Source organism: Chrysochloris asiatica, unplaced genomic scaffold (genome assembly GCF_000296735.1).
Source record: "Chrysochloris asiatica unplaced genomic scaffold, ChrAsi1.0 scaffold00041, whole genome shotgun sequence".
Lineage (NCBI taxonomy): Eukaryota > Metazoa > Chordata > Mammalia > Afrosoricida > Chrysochloridae > Chrysochloris > Chrysochloris asiatica.
Window position 1 is genome coordinate 9,324,670 of NW_006408559.1, and position 19,274 is coordinate 9,343,943.

Below are 19,274 nucleotides of genomic sequence, written 5' to 3' on the forward strand. Positions count from 1 at the left end.
GGTGGTCTTACACAGAAGAAAAACCTTCAGCATCTTCATCTACTGGGGGCTGTGGTAACTCTTCTCTGCTTACAGCGCAACTTCATTCAGCTTCTCCCTCCAGACACCCACCTTTCATCCAGAGACTGGTCACAGGCAGGGGCTCCGCTTCATCAGCCCATCTAGCCGGATTTAAACAATTTGTCTACAGCCTTGAATTCTTCAAACAAGAGCTTCACCACCTTCCCTGTACCTTAGCATCTGCAAAGGCTTTTCTATCATCAATGGACCACGTCCAATGTCAAGTACACTAGCTTAAGGGTGTTGACAAGATCGCAATAAGCAATCTCAAAATTAATTATATATATAACTTTAGTCGGTGTGAGGCTCAAAGAGATCTAATGTTCTTGTCAGAAGGCCAGTCCTAGAAAGTATGCTCTGCCCAAAGTGTGCGGAAGATCCAGTGAGCTGGGGAACATGAAGCCACATAAAAGGAGTATGTTGCAAGATCCAAGTGATTTAAGATGACTTTCTTTGACCAACCTCCTAGGACTCTGGGACAAGCAGGTTTAATGTCACCCAACTCTCCCTAAGCTGGGAGGGGGTTTGAATGTTTACTGCACAACACTTGCCAGGGGCTGAGCCAAGAGCAAAATCTCCTTGTAAGTAACAGTTTTCATTCTAACTAAATCCTTGAAATAAACTCTTAACTCAATCTGTGAAACAAATGAATTTTCTTTCCATGTCTCACCCCCCCATCCCTGCTGACGTAGAATATAAAAAAACGCTGCAGACACATCACCTATATAGCACAATTCAAGTTTATTCCATTTGTTCTTGCAACACAAAACTGAAACACAGTATTAGTTAGCATTCGATGTACATGAACTAGTAGGCTAATATGAGAAACCCAACAGTGTCAAAAGTATTACATGGTGGAAGGAAGAACTCAATATATCAAGATGCACAGAGCACTAGTCTCCTTCGTTAGCGCTGAGGAGGACAGGACCGTCTCTCCATTGACAACATCGAATCAGGACGATCTGCAGTCTTGAGATTCTGCATGCAAAACACGGCAACTGCTCCTGTCCGCGCGCATTCTCACCAGCTTCTTCTTGGCACAACTGCATGTGCAATGTTGCCGGGAAGAATACTGCCACAAGGGGCCAGGGGGAGTTGTAATCAAGAAAAGCCAAACTCAAATAGGTAGAGAGCGTTAAAATCCATTTTTTAGGACATTACCACACTGCACACCTTTGTCCCTCTGCTCCAGGCCCACTGGGTTCGGGGAAGTGTGCTTCCTGGCACAGAAGGGCACCAGGATGAGTAGGCGCTGCGCCTGCCCAAGAACCCAGGCGGCAGCTGCAAGGGGCAGGTCTGCAAACACCAACAGGCCAGCCGCCTGCTGAGACAACTGGCTTTATATAAAACTACAGACCATGCACGTGTTTTCTGCAAGGTTAGACATCACGTCACTGGAGAAGAGAACTTAACTGGACCCTTTTGCTAATAATGCACATAGTACCAAAAAGCAGACATGGTTTTAGCTTCCTTTATTCAAAATAAGTACAGTAAGTGAATTTCTCTGCCAAGTGGTTCAGGACTACATTATAAATAACCTAGTTTGAAGAAAAGAAGGAAAATGGTAGCCATCTTGGTCAGTCTAGTCTACTCTATGTTTCTATGTTATTTTCTCAAGCAAGGCTTCATCATCAGGGTTTACAAAACGGCGGAGACCCAGCGCAGGGCGGATCAGCGCCTGCTGTGGGGCGAGGAGCCCCGGGGAAGCTGCACAGCTGGGAGGGCGGGAGGAGGCGACCAGCTTGGCCAGGACAGGGTCATGCGCTGTCTCCAACAGCCAACTACAAGAACACACGATTTGAAAAGCAAGGTGGAAGTCGTGTCGAAGGTAAAATTCAAGTCGCCCAGGCCTGCTTGCCCAGTGCTTGTGTTCCGGGTGGACTGAGTGCCGCCACTGTCCAGGGGGTGGACTCAGTGACATATGACTTTAAAACCACACCCACCCCACTGAGCCCATCCCTTTCACCCAACTCTAATGAGACAGCAGGAGTAGCCAAAGACCAGGGGGCCTCAACAAGGTCTTGGAAAGTTCCATGATCTACTGATTCCATTTTTCCAAGAACTTTTTGAAGGCCCCTTGAATAATAAAGCATTTAAACCACCACTTTGTGATTGTTTCCTTGGACGAAGGAGAATTGTCAGGTGAGGCGAATTGTGAGTGAAAAAGCCACAGGATAAAAAAGGGGGGTATTGGGGGAAAAATAGACACACACATCCACACACCCACCAACCAATCAGCAACTGATCGCTAGGATTTGTTATTAGCCAGGCCAACTGTTCTTGGTAATCACTCAACCCTGCCGCACAAGGCTACACTGCCTTAAAAAAAAAAGAAAAATCACCAATAATGTTTTATCTTCCACAATTTGAATATAAGTCTCTATCCCACCCTGCTGCCCCTTTTAAAAAAATTTGAGGTACATTCAATTATTGCATGACTTGGCTAAGGAAAACTCTAATATTTTGAGTCAGCTTCTCTATGGGTAGCAGGTCAAAGAATCGAGTTGTGTAGTTTGAACTCACTGAACCACTTCTGGAGAAGGACCACGTGGGCCCCCCTAGGGCACTGTGCTCCCAGAGCACAGAAGGCCAAGTAGAAGGCGCCACACTTTACGCAAGACAGGACTTCTAAAGCAACCCGCTATGCAGGTGGGCTGCCATGTGTCCAGAGAAGCCCATCAAGTCTGCAAGGACATCTGATAGCAAGCATTGGATTGGCAGGGATGGGTTAAATCTGCGCACATCTCACCCCCAATAGTGGTGGTGTAACAAGTAACCAGCACTCAAGCTGGGTCTGAGAGGCATTCTCAAGAAGGGTTTCCGATTCTGCAAACACAACTTGAGTCCAATTCACCCAACTAGCAAATGAAGCAAACCCAGAGGCCTGAGGACAACTGCTCTGTGTGCAGGGTACCAATAGGCTTATGGCTGATTCTACTGTAAATCCCCTTTTCACCACCAGCACAAGTCTGCAAGTGTTTCAATGTTAGATAATGCCTGGGCCTAGAGGAGAAACAAAATGAGGCCTACTGGAATGATTGCTCCTGAAGCCTGTCGAAAGTGGACGGATTTTATAAATAACACGAGTCAGTTCTAGCTAAAGACACGTGAGTTCCACGGGGCAGGGAGAGTTATTCCAAAGTTGAGTCATCCGGCAAAGTCGGGGTGTGCCCGTCCTCACCCTGACTGAGTTTAGTGTCAGAGGAAAGATTTGGTCCCCAACCACAGGCCGCGCTCCTGACAGTACCAGCAAGTCTCCTGGGAAGCGCGCGCTTAAGGCAGAAGGCTGGAGTGGGGTGCTTTTTCTCAGCACCCGGGTGGAACCCCCCTACAGGTGGGGCTGCCCTGTGGGTGCAGCTGGCCTTGGTAGCATCAGCTCTCCAACACAATCTAGTTCACAAATTAGCTAGGGAGCTGAAAAGGTCACGTGTGAACGTCTAGTTGCTCTTCGCTCTCCCTTGGGCATTAAGCTGCGGACTTTAGTAGAACTGGGGGAGAGGCAGACTCGTTCAGGAATCCTGGTAAAGCCCGATCGGGTTTCCCCCTCCTCCAAACCTTTTGTTTCTTTCCCGGAAGTCTGATTGGTTATGAATTTTGCTCTCCCCTCACCCCTCATCAAGTATTTAGCTGAAGAAGCTGGCAGATAGAGAGGGACAGACAGACAGGCAGCAGTGAGGCCACACGGGTCGTCCTCCAGGACCGCCGCTCCACGGCCATCACTGGAGCAGCGCTTTGATGGCCTGGTTGTCGGTGGCTTCCAGAGCAGTGAGGCCGTCAGGGCCTTTCACCGTCTTATCCGCACCCTGGGGAGGAGAGGAAAGCTGTTAGCACTTTGAGAAGAGTGGGTTCCTGGCTTAGGCTAGTGTTTACACAAAGAATTTAATCCCTCTACTGATGGAGCCCATTCTACTGAGGAGAAAGCTGAAGGGCTGTGGACTATGCGGTGAAAATGCCATTCAATTTTCAGGCACAGGAATCGGGACACACGCACACCAACCAAACAGGCGAGGACTCTTCCAGGTGTCTGTTTACACTGCCACGCCATACAGTGCTCTGATGAGCGAGCCGCAGATCCCTCTGTGCACAATGAAACTGGGAAAAAAGACATCGCTTTTGCTGAAGAAGAAAGTATTCCCGTGACTAGCTCAGTTTTCTTTCTTTCTAACACTGTTTGGGAGGTGACTGAGTGTGCACCTCTCTAGAACTTACAAGCTTTCTACTTCAGATAGGCTCCCTTGCCTATAGAAATGTCGAAAACTGGCTGTTTTCCCTGTGGACAACTGGCAAGGCTGGGGGCTTTGAGGGCCGGAGCCCCCTGACACTCCGGGGAAGCCCTTTGGCTCCAGGTGCAGAGACCAGACTCCTAACCCCAGCTCTAGGCTGTGTGGGCCAGATTCACGTTCTGTGGAACCTGGGACTTTAGTTCTCAGAATGTCTGTCTACGTGTTATTTCGATCACGGCCCCCTTTCTAGAAGGAGCACCCCATTCACGCATGCAGGAATCCTCTCTCTAGAGCTCATGGCTTTATCCCTGGGACCTCACCAAATGCCCAGTGCCCAGTAGGTGCCCCATGACATGCCGAGAGCATACCAGTTGGTTTGTTCTGCTCCTCCTAACCAGGCCCTTGCCAGACCTAACACTGTGTCTCCCGTCTGAGGGTTCTTTGCTAGCTAGCTCCAGCTTCCCAGCCTGCACCAGTGTTTACTGAGCACAAAGTCTCTAGTGTCCCCGTCCCCTCATCAAGCCTCATCCTTCCTTCTGCCTGTTCCTACCAACACCCACCAAACCCACCGCATGGCACCCACTCTGACTTGGAGCAGCCATACAGGGCGGAGGGAAGCAGCCCCATAGGAGTCCAGGGCTGTAAATCTGGCGGTCTCATTGTTCTCCTACAGAGCAGATGGTGGGTTTGAACCACCACCCTTTTGGTTATCAGTCAAGAACGTAACCACTATGACACCAGAGCTCCTCTGGGCAACACATTACGTCTAAACTCGGCCTAAATGATCCTTCAAAGTCGAACTCTTATCAAACTCCTTGGTTTCTTCTATTCAGTTTTTACTCAGATCCTATGGCATCTCCCACAAATCCCTGAGCTTGCCAGATGCCATGCCTTTGTACACACTGGGCTTGACAAGGATTAAATGCCTTTCCCCTTTTCTCTGGCAAACTTGTTCATTTGTTCAACCAATCTTCAGAGCTCCCTCACTCTGCCAGCTTTCCTGTTCATTCTCAACAGCCCAATTCTTTTCAGAATATCCTTTCTACTTGCTGGAGCCAATTTCTGATACTTGAAATAAAAAAAATCCTTAGCTGACTGGAAAAAACAACAACAACAAAAAAACGAATTTGTATAACCATCCTTTTTTTCCAAAACGATAACAACTTATCACAGTAAATTCAGACTACACACAGAATAGCCATAAACTCCATATTCCATTAAGCCAGATCCAAATGATATTAGATTTGTGCTTTTTCTACTCTTCTGTCTACAATCTGCTCGTGTAAAAGCATTTCTTTGGAACAGAATGTGCTAACCACAAGAGCCAAATGTTTGAGCATGCGCCCGGTGGTGACGGAGAGAGGTGAAGAGGTCCCCGAAGAAACACCACTGTCATTCTCAGGAGTAAGAGCTGAGATGTTACGTGTCAGCCACTGATCTTCCACAGTCGTCTAGACAATCCAGTGCTGTTGGACAGTATGTGGGTAAAACTGGGGAAGAGAATCTATCAGGTTCATGTATCTCCTCTGGAGCTCCGAGGGCCCCACACACTATAATAAATACACAGACAGGCCGCGAGAAGTAGCTGGGTAAATGAGCCTCGGAAACATGTACTGAGGCTATCTGATGTTATCCCGAGCAAAAAGGAGGCTTTTGTTGTGAGGCTGCTGGTTCTCTTCAGACACATTATCTGCACACACAGCAGCAGCTCGGCTTCCATGCAAAATCAATAAAAAATGTAGTGCTTCAATATACGATCAAACACTAAAACTCCTAACTACTCAAAACCCAGCATCGTAAACACTGACTTTTAAACTTTGTTTTTAAAGTCTTGGTAGACATTTCTGTGTAAGGTGCTAGAGACACTGGTTTACCTCCTTAGAATGTGATCAATTACTTCTAGAAAGAAAGCATTTTAGAATCAAACACAAAACGACTGCCTGAAAAGATCCGACTACAACGAGTCTAAAGTCACACCCACAACAAGGTCTCTCAACTACCCCTAGTAGGACAGACACTTCTGAGATCAGGCGTCCAGTCACCTTGTGCTGGTTTGGGTGAGGATGCAGGTCTGAAAGTTTTGAAATCACTGCAGGAGCTGTCCAGAGCCCAAGTGCTTCCTCACCCACTAGAGGCAGCGCTGGGGCCCCCACACAAAAAGTGCCAACCACCGCCTCCCAGTCCTCTCTACTTCTCTGGGTTTGGTCTTTCAGACCTCAGACACCTCACTCATGGTTGTGGGGCATATTTAGGAAGTGGACAGGTCACAATTCAGGGGTAGGAAGGTCCAGGGCACAGTTCTTCCAGTCAGGGAGGCCTCTCTTTGCCTGGTCAACATTACAAAATTCTCTTATGACTGCTGATAAATGCCCACAGGACACACCACTCCACAAAATCCTCAGACTGAAGTCATCCGGCTCTAGCTCATGGGCTAGCAAACCTGCCAACAAGTCTCCTGCCCAAATGCACTCCGCCTTCCTCGCTCCGCTCTGTAGGCTGGGATACCCACTGCTGGCTACTGCTCTGCCCCTCCTCATCGTCACAGATTTCTGTCCCTGGGTTGAGGAGGTCCAATCTCGGGGCCCAATTGGCTTTTGACTTGATGGTAGTGAGTCCCCGCTCCTGCTTCTGAGATGGCTCATTTTAAGCTCACCAGGATGGTAACACTGACCACTTCCTTTGTGACAGTTCAGGTTTTGTGTCAACTTGCCTGGGCCAAGATTCCCAGTGGTTTGTTAGCTGAGATGTGGATATCCCCATGGTAAGCTATAATACAGTGCAGTTACCTGTATGATGGTTGGTTATGAGCAGCCAATCAAATGAAACGATGTTTTCTTGGGGGCGTGGCCCGCTTCCAATGTAATGGACACTCTAGCAAAGCTGGCTTGCTTTCTGCTGGGTCAAGACCTTGCATCCGCCTAGTCCTCCGAGCTCGGATTCTTCGGATTTGAGCCTGTGGTCTACTTTACTATTTGCCTGTCTGTAGATCTTGGTTCATCTGACCCAGACTAGGGATGTTTCCATCTCTACAATGTTGAACCATTGCCTTGATCTACATCTCTCTCTCTATACACACCTAGATGTTTCACTGCCTTTGTTTCTTTAGAGAGTCCAGCCTAAGGCACCGCTCATTAGATTTCCAAGTGTTTACAGTCACAATCCTGGTAACAATCATTCACAAGTGACATCAGCATCTTCCCCACCTTCTCTTACCCTGATCGGTCGGAAAAAGGCATTTGGCGGAGGGTACCAAGACTGTGGCTAGGAGGGACATTAAATAATTCACTACACTGCAGGTTCTTCTCAGAAACATCTAATGCAGACTTAGAATCTTGTTTCAAGTACTCTCAGAAACAGAAGAAAGCAAGAGAGGGAGAGAACCTACTGGAGATCAAGAAAGTCAGTCTGATAGCAGTAATTTCTGACAAAAGCTTGAAATGTTGGAGCAAGAAAGCAACTGAAATTCAACCACCATCAAAGCTGAGCTCTGAGCCAGAGCTACTCAGACGACAGGACTAATGACTTATGTTTCCGCAGCACCCAGAGGCCCAACAGCTGCCACTAATGGGGGCACTCTCCATTCAGAACAGGATAAAGCGTCTTGATGTTTAAGAAGGCATCGATCGGTACTTTCTCCCGATTTCTCACCACTGGAATCCCATGACATCGATGTGCTAAGAGGCTGAGCTCTCCAGGCCAGGTGTTTGCCCCTGAGCCTGGCACCACGTAGTAAACCCCACCCCCCGCCCCATCTAGGGCACTGTCAGCTCGCACCTATAGCCAATATTTCAGTGAAAAAATGTTTTCATGACTATTGCCTTTGGGTGCTGGAATCATTACATATAAACTTACGGATACGCTTTAACACGCTGTTGCTCAGTGCTATTGACTTGGTTCTGACTCATAGCGACCCTGTATATAGTTTCCGAGGACTAGCTGGTGGGTTTGAACTGCTGACCTTGTAGTTTGCGGTCCAGTGCTGATCCTACAGAAGCACCACACCACATATATAAACATACAAAAATCATAAAGACAATACTATTAAGGGATAATACATAAAGGAGATTGTAATCACTGATATGGAATGAAGTGTATGATTGTAAAGTTGGGGATCTGCTCTGTAAACCTTCACTCAATTCACAATAAAATGTTTTAAAAAAACTATACACACATACATATATGTGTAGAATATATACTCTGACATAAGTGGTTGGATGACAATGGTATTTTGTCAGCTGTGCCAATAGTTCCATTGCTGAAGGTTCTAGATCATCTGAACTGTCCCTAGGAACGGGGAGGGCTTGTCTAGTCAGATTAGTAGTAATTGTCTGTGTTACTAACTGCCGTCGAGTCGCTGAGTTTGAACAACCTTGTAGTCCAAACTGGCCTTCCGGTCCCATGCTTTACCCCACAGCTCCACACCAGGACCTTTACCCAGGCGACACCTCAATGCTTCTTGACTCTGCCTATCAACTTAAGCCAAGTGAGCCTCATTTGGGCCCATGCTTTCAAGCAACTCGGTGCCACCGAGTTGTTACTCATAGTGAGCGACCTTACACATAGCACAACGAAACACTGCCCGATCCTGGGCCAACCTCCCAATTGTTGCCAAGCTTAAGTCCATCAATGCTGCCACTTTGCCAATCTATCTCGCTAGGGGTCTCCCTCTTTTTATCTGAATCTCCACCTCACCAAACATGATATCCTTCTCCAATGACTGGTCTCTTCTGATATGTCCGAAGGATGAGAGACGAAGTCTGGCCATCCTGGCCTCCAAGGAGTACTCTGGATGCACTTCTTCCAACACAGATCTGTTGGTTCTTTTGGCAGCCCATGGCACTTTCAATATTCTCCTCCAACACCATAACTCAAAAGCATCAATTCTTCTACAGTCTTCCTTATTCACTGTCCAGCTTTAGCACACCTTAGTCCTCCAGCTGACATCTTTGCTCTTCAACACTTTAAAAAGGTCTTGTGCAGCATATTTGCCTAATGCAAATTTCTTGACTGCTGCTTCTGTGAGTGTTGATAGTTGATCCAAGAAGAATGAAGTCCTTGACAACTGCAGTCTTTTCTCCGTTGATAAGAAATGTTTATTGGTCCAGTGGCGAGGAGTTTTACATCGAGACACAATCCATAGGGAAGGCTGTGCTCTTTGATCTTCATCAGTAAATGTTTTAAGCCTTCCTCATTTTCAGCAAGCAAGGTTGTATCATCTGCATGTCACAAGTTGTTAATGAGTCTTCCTCCAATCCTGATTCTATGTTTTTCTTCATAGAACCCAGTTTCTCGGATTATTTGCTCAGCATACAGGTTGAATAAGTATGGTGAAAGAATACAACCCTGTCTCACACCTTTCTTAATTTTAAACTATGTTTTAGTTAAGGCAAAACTCCAGTCATCCTTCCACTATGAAAACTTTTGACAATTTCTTTCCTTTCTCTTCTTGTCATCTTGTCTAGCTCATCCCTGAATTCTTGGGGCAACTTTAACATCAGCACTTCCTGCTTCTCCAGTTACATACGTTATGCCATCCAAATCGGTACTAAAAGCTGTGAGATCCGCCTTTGCTGGAATTAAAGTACGTGGGGCAGTCTTCTCTGGATTGGCCCTCTCCTCTTCTTTGCTCAAACTGTCCATTTTATGCCACTCCTTTAACTGCCTCCAAATCTTACTCTTACCCTTAACAGACGTGACTGGATGGTACAGTCTTTCCTCACGTGCTATTCTGCCGACTCTTTTCCCTTTGCCACTGATCTTAGTGAGCATCTTAATACCCACGTCTAGCGCTTTCTTTTGTGGATAAGACCTTTTGGGGGCATGCCTTTTTTTGCTAGACATATTGTTGGGAGTTTAAGGAGGTGTTACAGTGTGAGAACTTTGAACAACTCGGCATTACAATCCTAGCTGTTGCTTTGTATCATAGGAAATGCTGAGTAAAATCACAGTATAAAACCCTATACAGGGTTGCTATGAGTCAGAACTGGCTCAGTGGCACATAACAACCTAGGCCTGGCCTACAATGATGTCAGCATCAGTTGTGAAACCACAAAGTCTGAGTAGTATGCTGTTAAGAGTTGGACACGGTCCAACTTTCTATCTGACCCACCTCCTACCACGGACTTCACTGGAGACCTGGTTAGGTGCTATAGTGAACATGAGACAGGAAGCAGCGCTGCTTGTTACTCACAAGAGGTACTCTGCTCCCACACAAAAGGACAGTCCCAAGTGTCGGGACGACTTGTACTTCCTTACCTAACTGTGTCATGCTGTGACTCATGGAGACACGGCATGTACAGAGCAGAACTGCTTTGTCGTTTTGCTATGACCCTGATCCTTCACAAGGCCTCTGAGGGGGTGCAAATGGCCAAGCTGTCGCTAGCAGATGAACGCTGCGCTGCTGGCATCACCCCGGGACTTCTGTTGTACAGACAGAGGTCCTTAAGCTCAGAGAGGTTAAGGAACATGCCCATGGTCAGCTAGGAGTTAGACTCATAGTGACCCTGTACAGGGTTTCCGAGGCTATAAATCTTTACCAGAGCAGAGAGCCTCATCTTTCTCCCGTGGAACAACTGGCAGTTTCAAACTGTTGACCTTGAGGTTAGCAGCTTGATTTGTAACCACTAACCTATGAGAACTCCTCAGACATTGGCTACCCAAAATGGTGGGCCACAAAGACACAAAGGCTTACAAGCTTTCAAGAGGGAGCCTAGTTCCAGAGAGTGCAGGGGAAGGTCGAATCTCCACTGAGTGGTTTCCAACCTGTCTAGATTGCAAATGTAAAGGTAGACATTTTGTACCAAAAGGAGGGGAGTGGTTGATCTTGCAGTCCAGGAGCGGAGGTCCCTGGGACCTTCAAGGAAAGAGAGCGGACCGCGGGACCCTACCCAGAGAAACAGCAACGCCAGAGATGGAGGCAGAGACGCTGACGTGGACAGACGGAGTGGCTAGGGTCTCTGGACTCTAGGAGGGAGAGGGGCTGTGTGTTGACGGCTGGGGGCCAGGCTTGGAGGTGTACCCTTTGGCTGTTTGATAATGCATGCAGGGAACTGTAATCATTGCAATGAAACAAAATAAGACAGGATGAATGTAAAGCTAATGTTCTCCCATGTAGACTATCACATAATTCACAATAAAAACTTAAAAAAAAAAAAAAAAAGGAGGGGGGGTCCAAAACAGCAGCTTACCCCTACAGCCACCAGGAAGATGCGTGACACTGGTTGCTTGGCCACCCCGACCTGTGCTGCCTTCTGTTGACAGAACTCTGACTTCTTGTTGGCAAGGTTAGCTCTTCCTTTCCTGTGACAGCCCAGGATAAGGCTGTTGGCTTAATTAACAGCCATGCTAACGATTTTAGCTGCGTCCAGAACTAGACCCAAGGGGATGCCAGGCAGCCCTTTCCAGAGGCAGCACCGGGACAAATCTGAATAGTTCAGAGCAGGGGCTGTGAGCAGAGGAGTGACGACACGCTGAGGAGGAAAACCAACTGAGAGAGACAAAAAGAATCCAGATCCTCGTCATGTGGGCTTAGGCCCAGGGTCCAGTGTGCCTCAGTGAAACTCCTTTGCTCCCTGTCTGAGTTGGGTTAGTTCCCTAAGGAGCCCTACCTAATACAATATGAAAACCATAAATTACTGATGAACTACAAACCAATACTTGGAGCCTGTGGCAATCGGTTCTTAATGTGGTAAGTAAAACTATTCTCCAGTGACAACATTTTCAAAGGTACATTTTAATCTTGTCCTGGGCATGGGGGAAGGAGGGTGGGCAGCAGGAGAAAGACACAGAGAGATGAAACCTGTGTGGGCACATCCCACAAGAGATTCTGGATCCACTCCAGGGTAAACGATAGTATCTCCACTACTCACATTAGTATGGTGTGTGTTCTTGTTAAAAGCAATCGAGTTGGTTCCGGCTCATAGCAACTCAAACAGGGTTTCCCGAGGAGCAGCTGGTGGGTTTGAAGCATTACAGTGCCACACCAGGGCTCCAGTATGGTGTGTGGTGTGTGGTGGTGGCGGTGGTGATGTGCAGTGGAGTCGGTTCCAACTCACAGTGACCCTGTATAGGATTTCCAAAGCTGTAAATCTGTACAGGAGCGGAAAGTCTCGTCTTTCTCCTGTGGAACCGCTGGTCGTTTTGAATTGCTTTCCGTGAGGTTAGCAGCCTGACTCATAATCACTATGCTACCAGAGCTCCTTAATATGGGGTGTAGTGGCTAGAAACTGCTGCTGATATATTCCAAATTAAAACACAAACACACACTTTAATTCATTAATTGTGTTTTAACATAATGCAACAGGCAAATATTCCCACTTTTAGAGGACCAGAATTCAATGCTTTCACAAACGATCTAAAGAGACAAACATGCTACCTACCTCCTTGCCCCATTTCCCTCAAATCTTACTGAAGCTAATCCTGCACTTTGCTGAGGTTTACTGAGCACTTATTATAGGTCAAGAACTCTGGTAAATGTTGTAAATACATTCTCATTCAATTTCGACTTCTTTGCTGTTGGTAAGTGCAGTCGAGTCCATTCTGACTCATCTGTGGGTGTGAACCACAGACCTTAAACAGCGGGCAGTCCAGTGCTAATCCTGGTGTCACACCAGGACGCCTTGCTTCTTTAGAAGGCTTCTTTTCAAAGCCCAAGTGAGATGATGTGACACACGTTCCAGAGTATGGTCATGTTACGTTACAGGAAGCTCTCACTGACACTGGGATCTGACGTATAAAGAAGATGGCCCTCTTCCAACACCTGCAGGTCCCGGCGCAGGGTACTAGCATGGTTGGAACTGTGTGGTTAATTCCTAGGGCTGGATTTTGAACTTTAATAGCAAAGACAACACTGGAAATTAAACTTACCGTACCTCAGCCACATCAACAAACCGGGGGCATCAGCTAGCTGGCTCCCTCCAATAACCTTGCCCACAGTGCCAGAATGCAAACGGTTCCTAGGTCACTAAGCTTAGCTGACTTCTGTTTCATAGCCAAGATCTCCTCAGTGAAGCAACAGTGTGTTGGTTTATATTCTAGACTGAGCACCTTACCCACCCTAACTGGTAACCGTCTATAGACGGACTATTTGGAGCAGCCTCAATTTTAGATACTGTTTCGCCGCTAAACTTTGCGCCCTTGCTGCCAATCAAAAGTTCAAGAAAGGAATGAACCACGTCATGCTGGGCTTAAGCAGGCCCACCACAATGGGAACGCTGTGGAGTCGGGCTCTGGAACTCACCTTTGATACAAGCAGTTTCACACAAGAGATGTGGCCCTCATAGACGGCAGAGAGAAGAGGGGTGATGTGATGCTTGTCCGGAGCCTGGAAACGACAGGGACAGATGAACCACCTCGTCCACAGACTTCATTCCTTCCTTCTTTTAGATCTCATTAGGGAACTCGTCAGTATTTCAAAATTAGCCTTTACCTAGTTTCCCCTCCACACAAACACCACCCACGTCCACCCATTTCTTGTCTAAAAGCTGGCAGAGCCTGCCATGCCAAGACGCTGGTCCTCCTTGGGAGCTGCGCAGCTCTAAGCTTGATGCCGTTCACATGGCTGAGCCTCCATGGGCCCCAACTGTGGAAACTGCCCCCGAGGTCCAGGAAAGGAAGTGGGAGAACACGCTCACAACTAGGCCAGGTGACAGGGCTCTGAAATGGGAAAAGCTCATCTCCCTTGCTGCCATGGTTACTTGAACATTTTCCCCAAACTCTAAAATGTGGAAAGGCTCCAGTCAGGAGACGATGACTCCTGACCACACGCCCACTGCCTTTTCCCAGCCCACCAGCTGACAATGGACATGGCTGTCTGATGGCCAAGTCCCAGGCTCTAGCAGGAGGATGCCGCCTACCTCCTACGGCCAGCACCGACTCTGCAAGCTTCAGAGCAGGGACAGCAACAACCCAGGGACTTTTCAATGCTGCCAGTGGAGCCCTCTGTCGACAGGAGGCCTGTGAGTCACTAGCTCTAGTCTCATGCAAACTGCAAAGCTCATTGTCTGACCCATTTTTATTCTTAAAATAGTCAGCTTATTTCGTTTAGTTTGAAAGTCTGCGCTATCTGCTTTCTGGTTACAGGAAATTTGGATGGTATTCTTTCTAAAGAGGAGGTCCTGTAAGGACTGATTCACAGACTGGTAGACAGCAAGTGCTGCACACACACACTAGGACGAGGCTCTGTACGTACATTGATGTCTGCTCCTTTCAGCAGCAGATACTCCAGGATCTCCAGCTGCCCACAGTCCGCCGCGTAATGCAAAGGCTTCCGTCCACCTTCCAGTGTCCGGTTGACGTCTTCTCCCTGAGAATGGACATGAACTGACAGTGATGACGGGTGGCAGACGCCAGTGAGATGCTGGCTGATTCTTACTTCCTTTAAGTAAAAACGTTGTGCAGTTACGTATTGTGCAGAGGGAAACAACCCTCTGAAGACCTGAAATCTGGTCACCTTCCTGTTAGGAGCCAAGTGCTTAAATACTGTGCCACCATGGCTGCCAATTTCTGAGGAGGTCACTCAGCTTCATGTGGAGATGTGGTCACATCAGACGTGTGTGTTCGAGCCCTGGGATTGTACCTAGTTCACAGACCATGTACCACTAAGCTAGCCATCACTGTCCCCAGGTCATCTCAGTGAAAGCTAATGAGAGGTCACTCTACCCATTCAACAAATATGTATGAGCCCTACTGTGAGCAGGGCAGTCAGACATGGCTTCTGATGCTCGGGGGCTTACCCTCTAGTGGGGGAGGCAAACACGAATCCCACGGGCAATCACATAGCTAAATATATAATCTCAAAATATGAAAAGTGCTATGGTCCCCTCCCCCTGTTCCCCTAGAGAAGTTTTCATTAGCCGAGGATTCATAGTCGAAGACTAACAACAGCTACAATGACCCTTTGCCAAGCAGCTACTGCATGTTTGCACGGCATTACCGCTTTCTCTCTAATTCCCAGTCAACACTGAAAGGAGACAGATCTCCATTGAATATACACAAGTCTAAAGAAAAAAGTGTTGAAGTAACATGCTAAAGTCAAGTACCCTACTTTACAGCCAGCCTCCCTCCTAACTTCCTAGTATCTGAAACACTGTTAATTCTCCAAGGCCATACTCCAACTTCAAGTTCTAACTAGCCTCACAACTCCCTCACACCTCACAACCCACAGGAATCAGCATGGATACAAGGAGTGCCCCTGAGATCTTAAGAGTAGCAATGACTTGTTTCCTTTATCACAATTTGAAATCACTGTATTCGGAGGCATCGCCGATGGACGCCAGGGCTCTAGATCGGACTCCGGGAGCACTGAGAACCTCTCCTAGCTGGGTGGGCGTCAGCATCAGAAACAAACCACGAACTTGACTGTTTCCCAGGTTCTGGGGTTGGGAAAACAGATAGATGCGCATCTCAACTGGCCCTTGGCCCTGCATGGCACCTCATTAGGTGTCCCCTGTGAGCTTGACTGCCCCCACTTCACACAGATATGACCTCTTCCTTTACGCAGACCAGTGCCTCCAGACAGAGCTGTCCCCTCAGGAACTTCTCTGGCCACACCGTCCTGCACCGGAGTACCCTCTGCCCCCCACCCCCCCTCTCCAGCCAATCCCTTGAGAAGGTTTGGCTATCATCCCTTCTTGTTTTCTCAGAACAAGTAACCCTTGCCCTTTTCTTGCCTATATTTCTATGGCTCCTCTCCATCAACAGATGCAACTCATGAATCTTCCACTAAAAATGTCACAATGGACTCTATTCCACAGAGGCTGGCGGAACCCCTGAAACTACTCACCAACTCAACCAACAAGATCCCCTTAAGTCTTCTTAAAACCAAACAACAGGTCAGTGTAACTAGTCAAAGGTGTCTGGCATGAGCATTACTGCTCTTCAAAGAGCTACCTGTATGGGACCAAAGTGACAAGAGCAACTCGGAAAGTTAGATGGGAACTTCGGGGACAGTGAGTGGACGTTAACAGAGGAGGACCAACTCAGAAAGGAGGGCCAGCAGAGTTGTACACCTAGAAGAATGTAATCAACATCACTGGATCCTACATGTAGTTGTTAGGTGTCATGGAATTGGTTCTGACCCTAGAGAGCCTACACACAACAGGACCAAACACTGCCTATCCTGTGCCCACTCACGATTGTCATGTTACAGCCCACTGCTGCAGCTACTCATCAATGCATCTCGTTGGGGTCTTGCTCTTTACGCTGATCCCCTACACTGCTACCTACACCAACAAGCATGATGCCTTACTTCAGGGACTGGTCCTTTCTGACAACATGTCCAAAGTGAAAGAGAGAACCAATGAGCAATCTGGGCAGCGCTTCTTCCAAAACAGACCTTTATTAGTTCTTCTGGAAGTTCAGGGTATAGTCAATATTCTTTGCCAACATCATAACTTAAATGAATTAATTATTCTCCAATCTTCCTTATCCACTATTCAGATTTCACATGTGTATGAGATAATAGAAAAAACTATGGCTTGATTCAGGCACACAGTAGTCCTCAAAATGAACTTTGTTCTTTGAACACTCTGAAGAGGTCTTTTGTAGCAGATGTGCCTAATGCAATCCTCCTTCAATCTCCTGACTGCTGCTTCCAGGAGCACTGACTGGATCCAAGTACACTGAAATCTCTGACAACCGCAGTCATTTCTCCATTTATCATGATGTTACGTATTGGTCCAGTTGTGAGGATTTTCCTGAGTTTGAACTACCAACCTTCCGGTTCAAACTGACCTTGCGCTCCAATGCATTATCCTACAGTGCCACATCAGGACTCCACACCACACCACTGTCGCGATTATGAAATGCTTTGATGATGATGCTAAGTGCCGTCGAGTTGGTTCTGACTCACAGAGACCCCGAATAGGGTTTCCAAGGAGCAGTTGGTGGGTTTGAACCACCTACCTTGCGGTCCAGTGCTTATCACAACTCCCCAGTTAGAGAGGTTCAATTCCTAGTGCTTCTCGGAACGAGAAGGGATTGAGATGATGGTGCTGGAATTCTAAATCAAATGGAACCCAAGAAAGGTCTTAAGACTATTCTACTTTGCCAACTTCTGATTAGTTTAAGGACTTACTTTACTGACAATTTACCTTTTATCAAAATGTAACTTTTCAGGTATTTTTATCTTGTATCTTAAATGTCCTTCGAGGTTAAAGGTCACTCATAAATATAGAGTTTTTAAAATCTCAGTAACAGTTTGCTGTGACTATGATGTTGTTGTTGTTAAGTGCCAATGAGTCACCATAGTGACCCTGTATAGACTTTCTGAGGAGCGGCTGGTGAGCTTGAACCGCCAACATTGTGGTTCAAACGGCTTTACAGTCTGGTCCATTAACCCAGTGCGCTACACCAGGACTCCTAATAGTTCTCATTTAATAGCCAGTGTCTCCGACTTCCATTCACCAAATGTAAATGACTCAGAAAATTTCAACTGCTCTTTTCTGTTTAGTAAAATTTTCGAGCCTTGATGTCCACTCACTCCCTCTTCCCAATGCTGGCCTCGATGCTCTCTCTCTGTTTGTCTCCTTCTCTGGCAGCACGCACACACACCCCTCCCTCTGCTCCTACCCACACCGTGCTTCCCTATTCTTGGCACTGACACCCCACTTCCACACTTGACTGATGGAAATTCCACTTACCCTCCCCCCTCCAGGTTTACTTTCTTCAAGAAGAATGAAGTCCTTGACAACTTTAATCTTTTTCCATTGATAAGAATGTTGTTTATTGGTCCAGTGGTGAGGTTTTCTGTTTTCTTGACATTGAGATGTAAACCATAACAAAGGCTGTGCTCTTTGATCTCCTTCAGTAAATGTTTTAAGGTTGTATCATCTGCATATCGCAGGCTGTTAATGAATCTTCCTCCAATCCTGATGCCACGTTTTTCTTCATGTAACCCAGCTTCATATAACAGTAGTGAGGTTGGCCCAGGATCAGGCAGTGTTTCGTCTGCTGTGCATAAGGTCGCTATGAGTCAGTACCAACTCAATGGCACCTAACGACAACAACAATTGATGTAGAATTCTTCCATTTTTAGTAGTTCCTGTTTGTGCCTCTTATTCTATTTACCTCATTCAATCAGGTATTGGAAGGACAATGGCTTATTTAGATGCTCTGCCTATGAAGCCCAAGGTAACTTGCATACAGCAGTCACATTTAATGAATTAGTGTAGCGACCCACACCATCTTTGTCACACTGTAGATAACCTTCTGCTAACCAAAACCAGTCATTTTGTATCTGCTTCACCAGGAAGCGGGTTATTTTGATAAGATTATCAGTCTCTAGAAGCCACACAAGCTCACAGTTAGGTGATTCGGAATGTTATTGAATCCAACCACCCACCGTGTCTGAATTCTTGCCCAACCTACAAGTGACCATGTCTCCTGAAAAGCAACTCCAGAGCTGGCTGATGTGTCCACCCTTCTCTGAATGCTGGAATAATGACTGTTGATGGCTTCTGCTCCCGCCAGATTTACAATCTTAGAAACACTATGTGTCTAAAGTGACCCCATGTTGTTGTTGTTAAGTGCTGTGGAAAACGTTCTGACTCAAAGAGACCTTGTATAGAGTTTCCAAGAGCGGCTGGTGAGCTTGAACCGCTAACTGTGCAGTCTGACCTGATCTTGTAGTCCAGTGCTTTCCCTACAGCGCCACATGAGGACTTCTAGAAGCAGCAAGTCAGCAATTCATATTTTTATGTGAGATGACTGTTCTCAGCAGCCACATCGCACTGCAACCCAACGACACCTTTTCTTTCTGACTAGCTGTCACCTCAAATTTTGGCCTCTGGTTTTCTGGACCGATTACACCTACTACCATCGCATCCCATCTTATCATTGCCATCTCTTCCAGCCCGTCACCTTCTTTTCAGATCCTCATTATCATCAAGGGGACTTGTTAGTCCTCACCCCCCACTAGCTGCAGCTGCACACCCAGGTCACTCCTCAGAACCACATCAAACAGGGAAAGGCTGAGAACGAGCCCCCCCACAA

At 47.0% G+C, this 19,274-nt stretch overlaps 1 protein-coding gene across 1 annotated transcript in view; it reads right to left on the reverse strand.

Moving 5' to 3' along the window:
• Positions 1-3,776: 3,776 nt before the first annotated feature.
• MTPN (myotrophin) overlaps positions 3,777-19,274 on the reverse strand; it is a 30,756-nt gene continuing 15,258 nt past the window's right edge. The window contains exons 2-4 of the mRNA XM_006861159.1: positions 14,473-14,586; positions 13,522-13,605; positions 3,777-3,863 (exon numbers count right to left, since the gene is read on the reverse strand). Of these exons, the coding sequence (XP_006861221.1) occupies positions 3,777-3,863; positions 13,522-13,605; positions 14,473-14,586 (285 nt within the window). The remainder of the gene's footprint in view (positions 3,864-13,521; positions 13,606-14,472; positions 14,587-19,274) is intronic.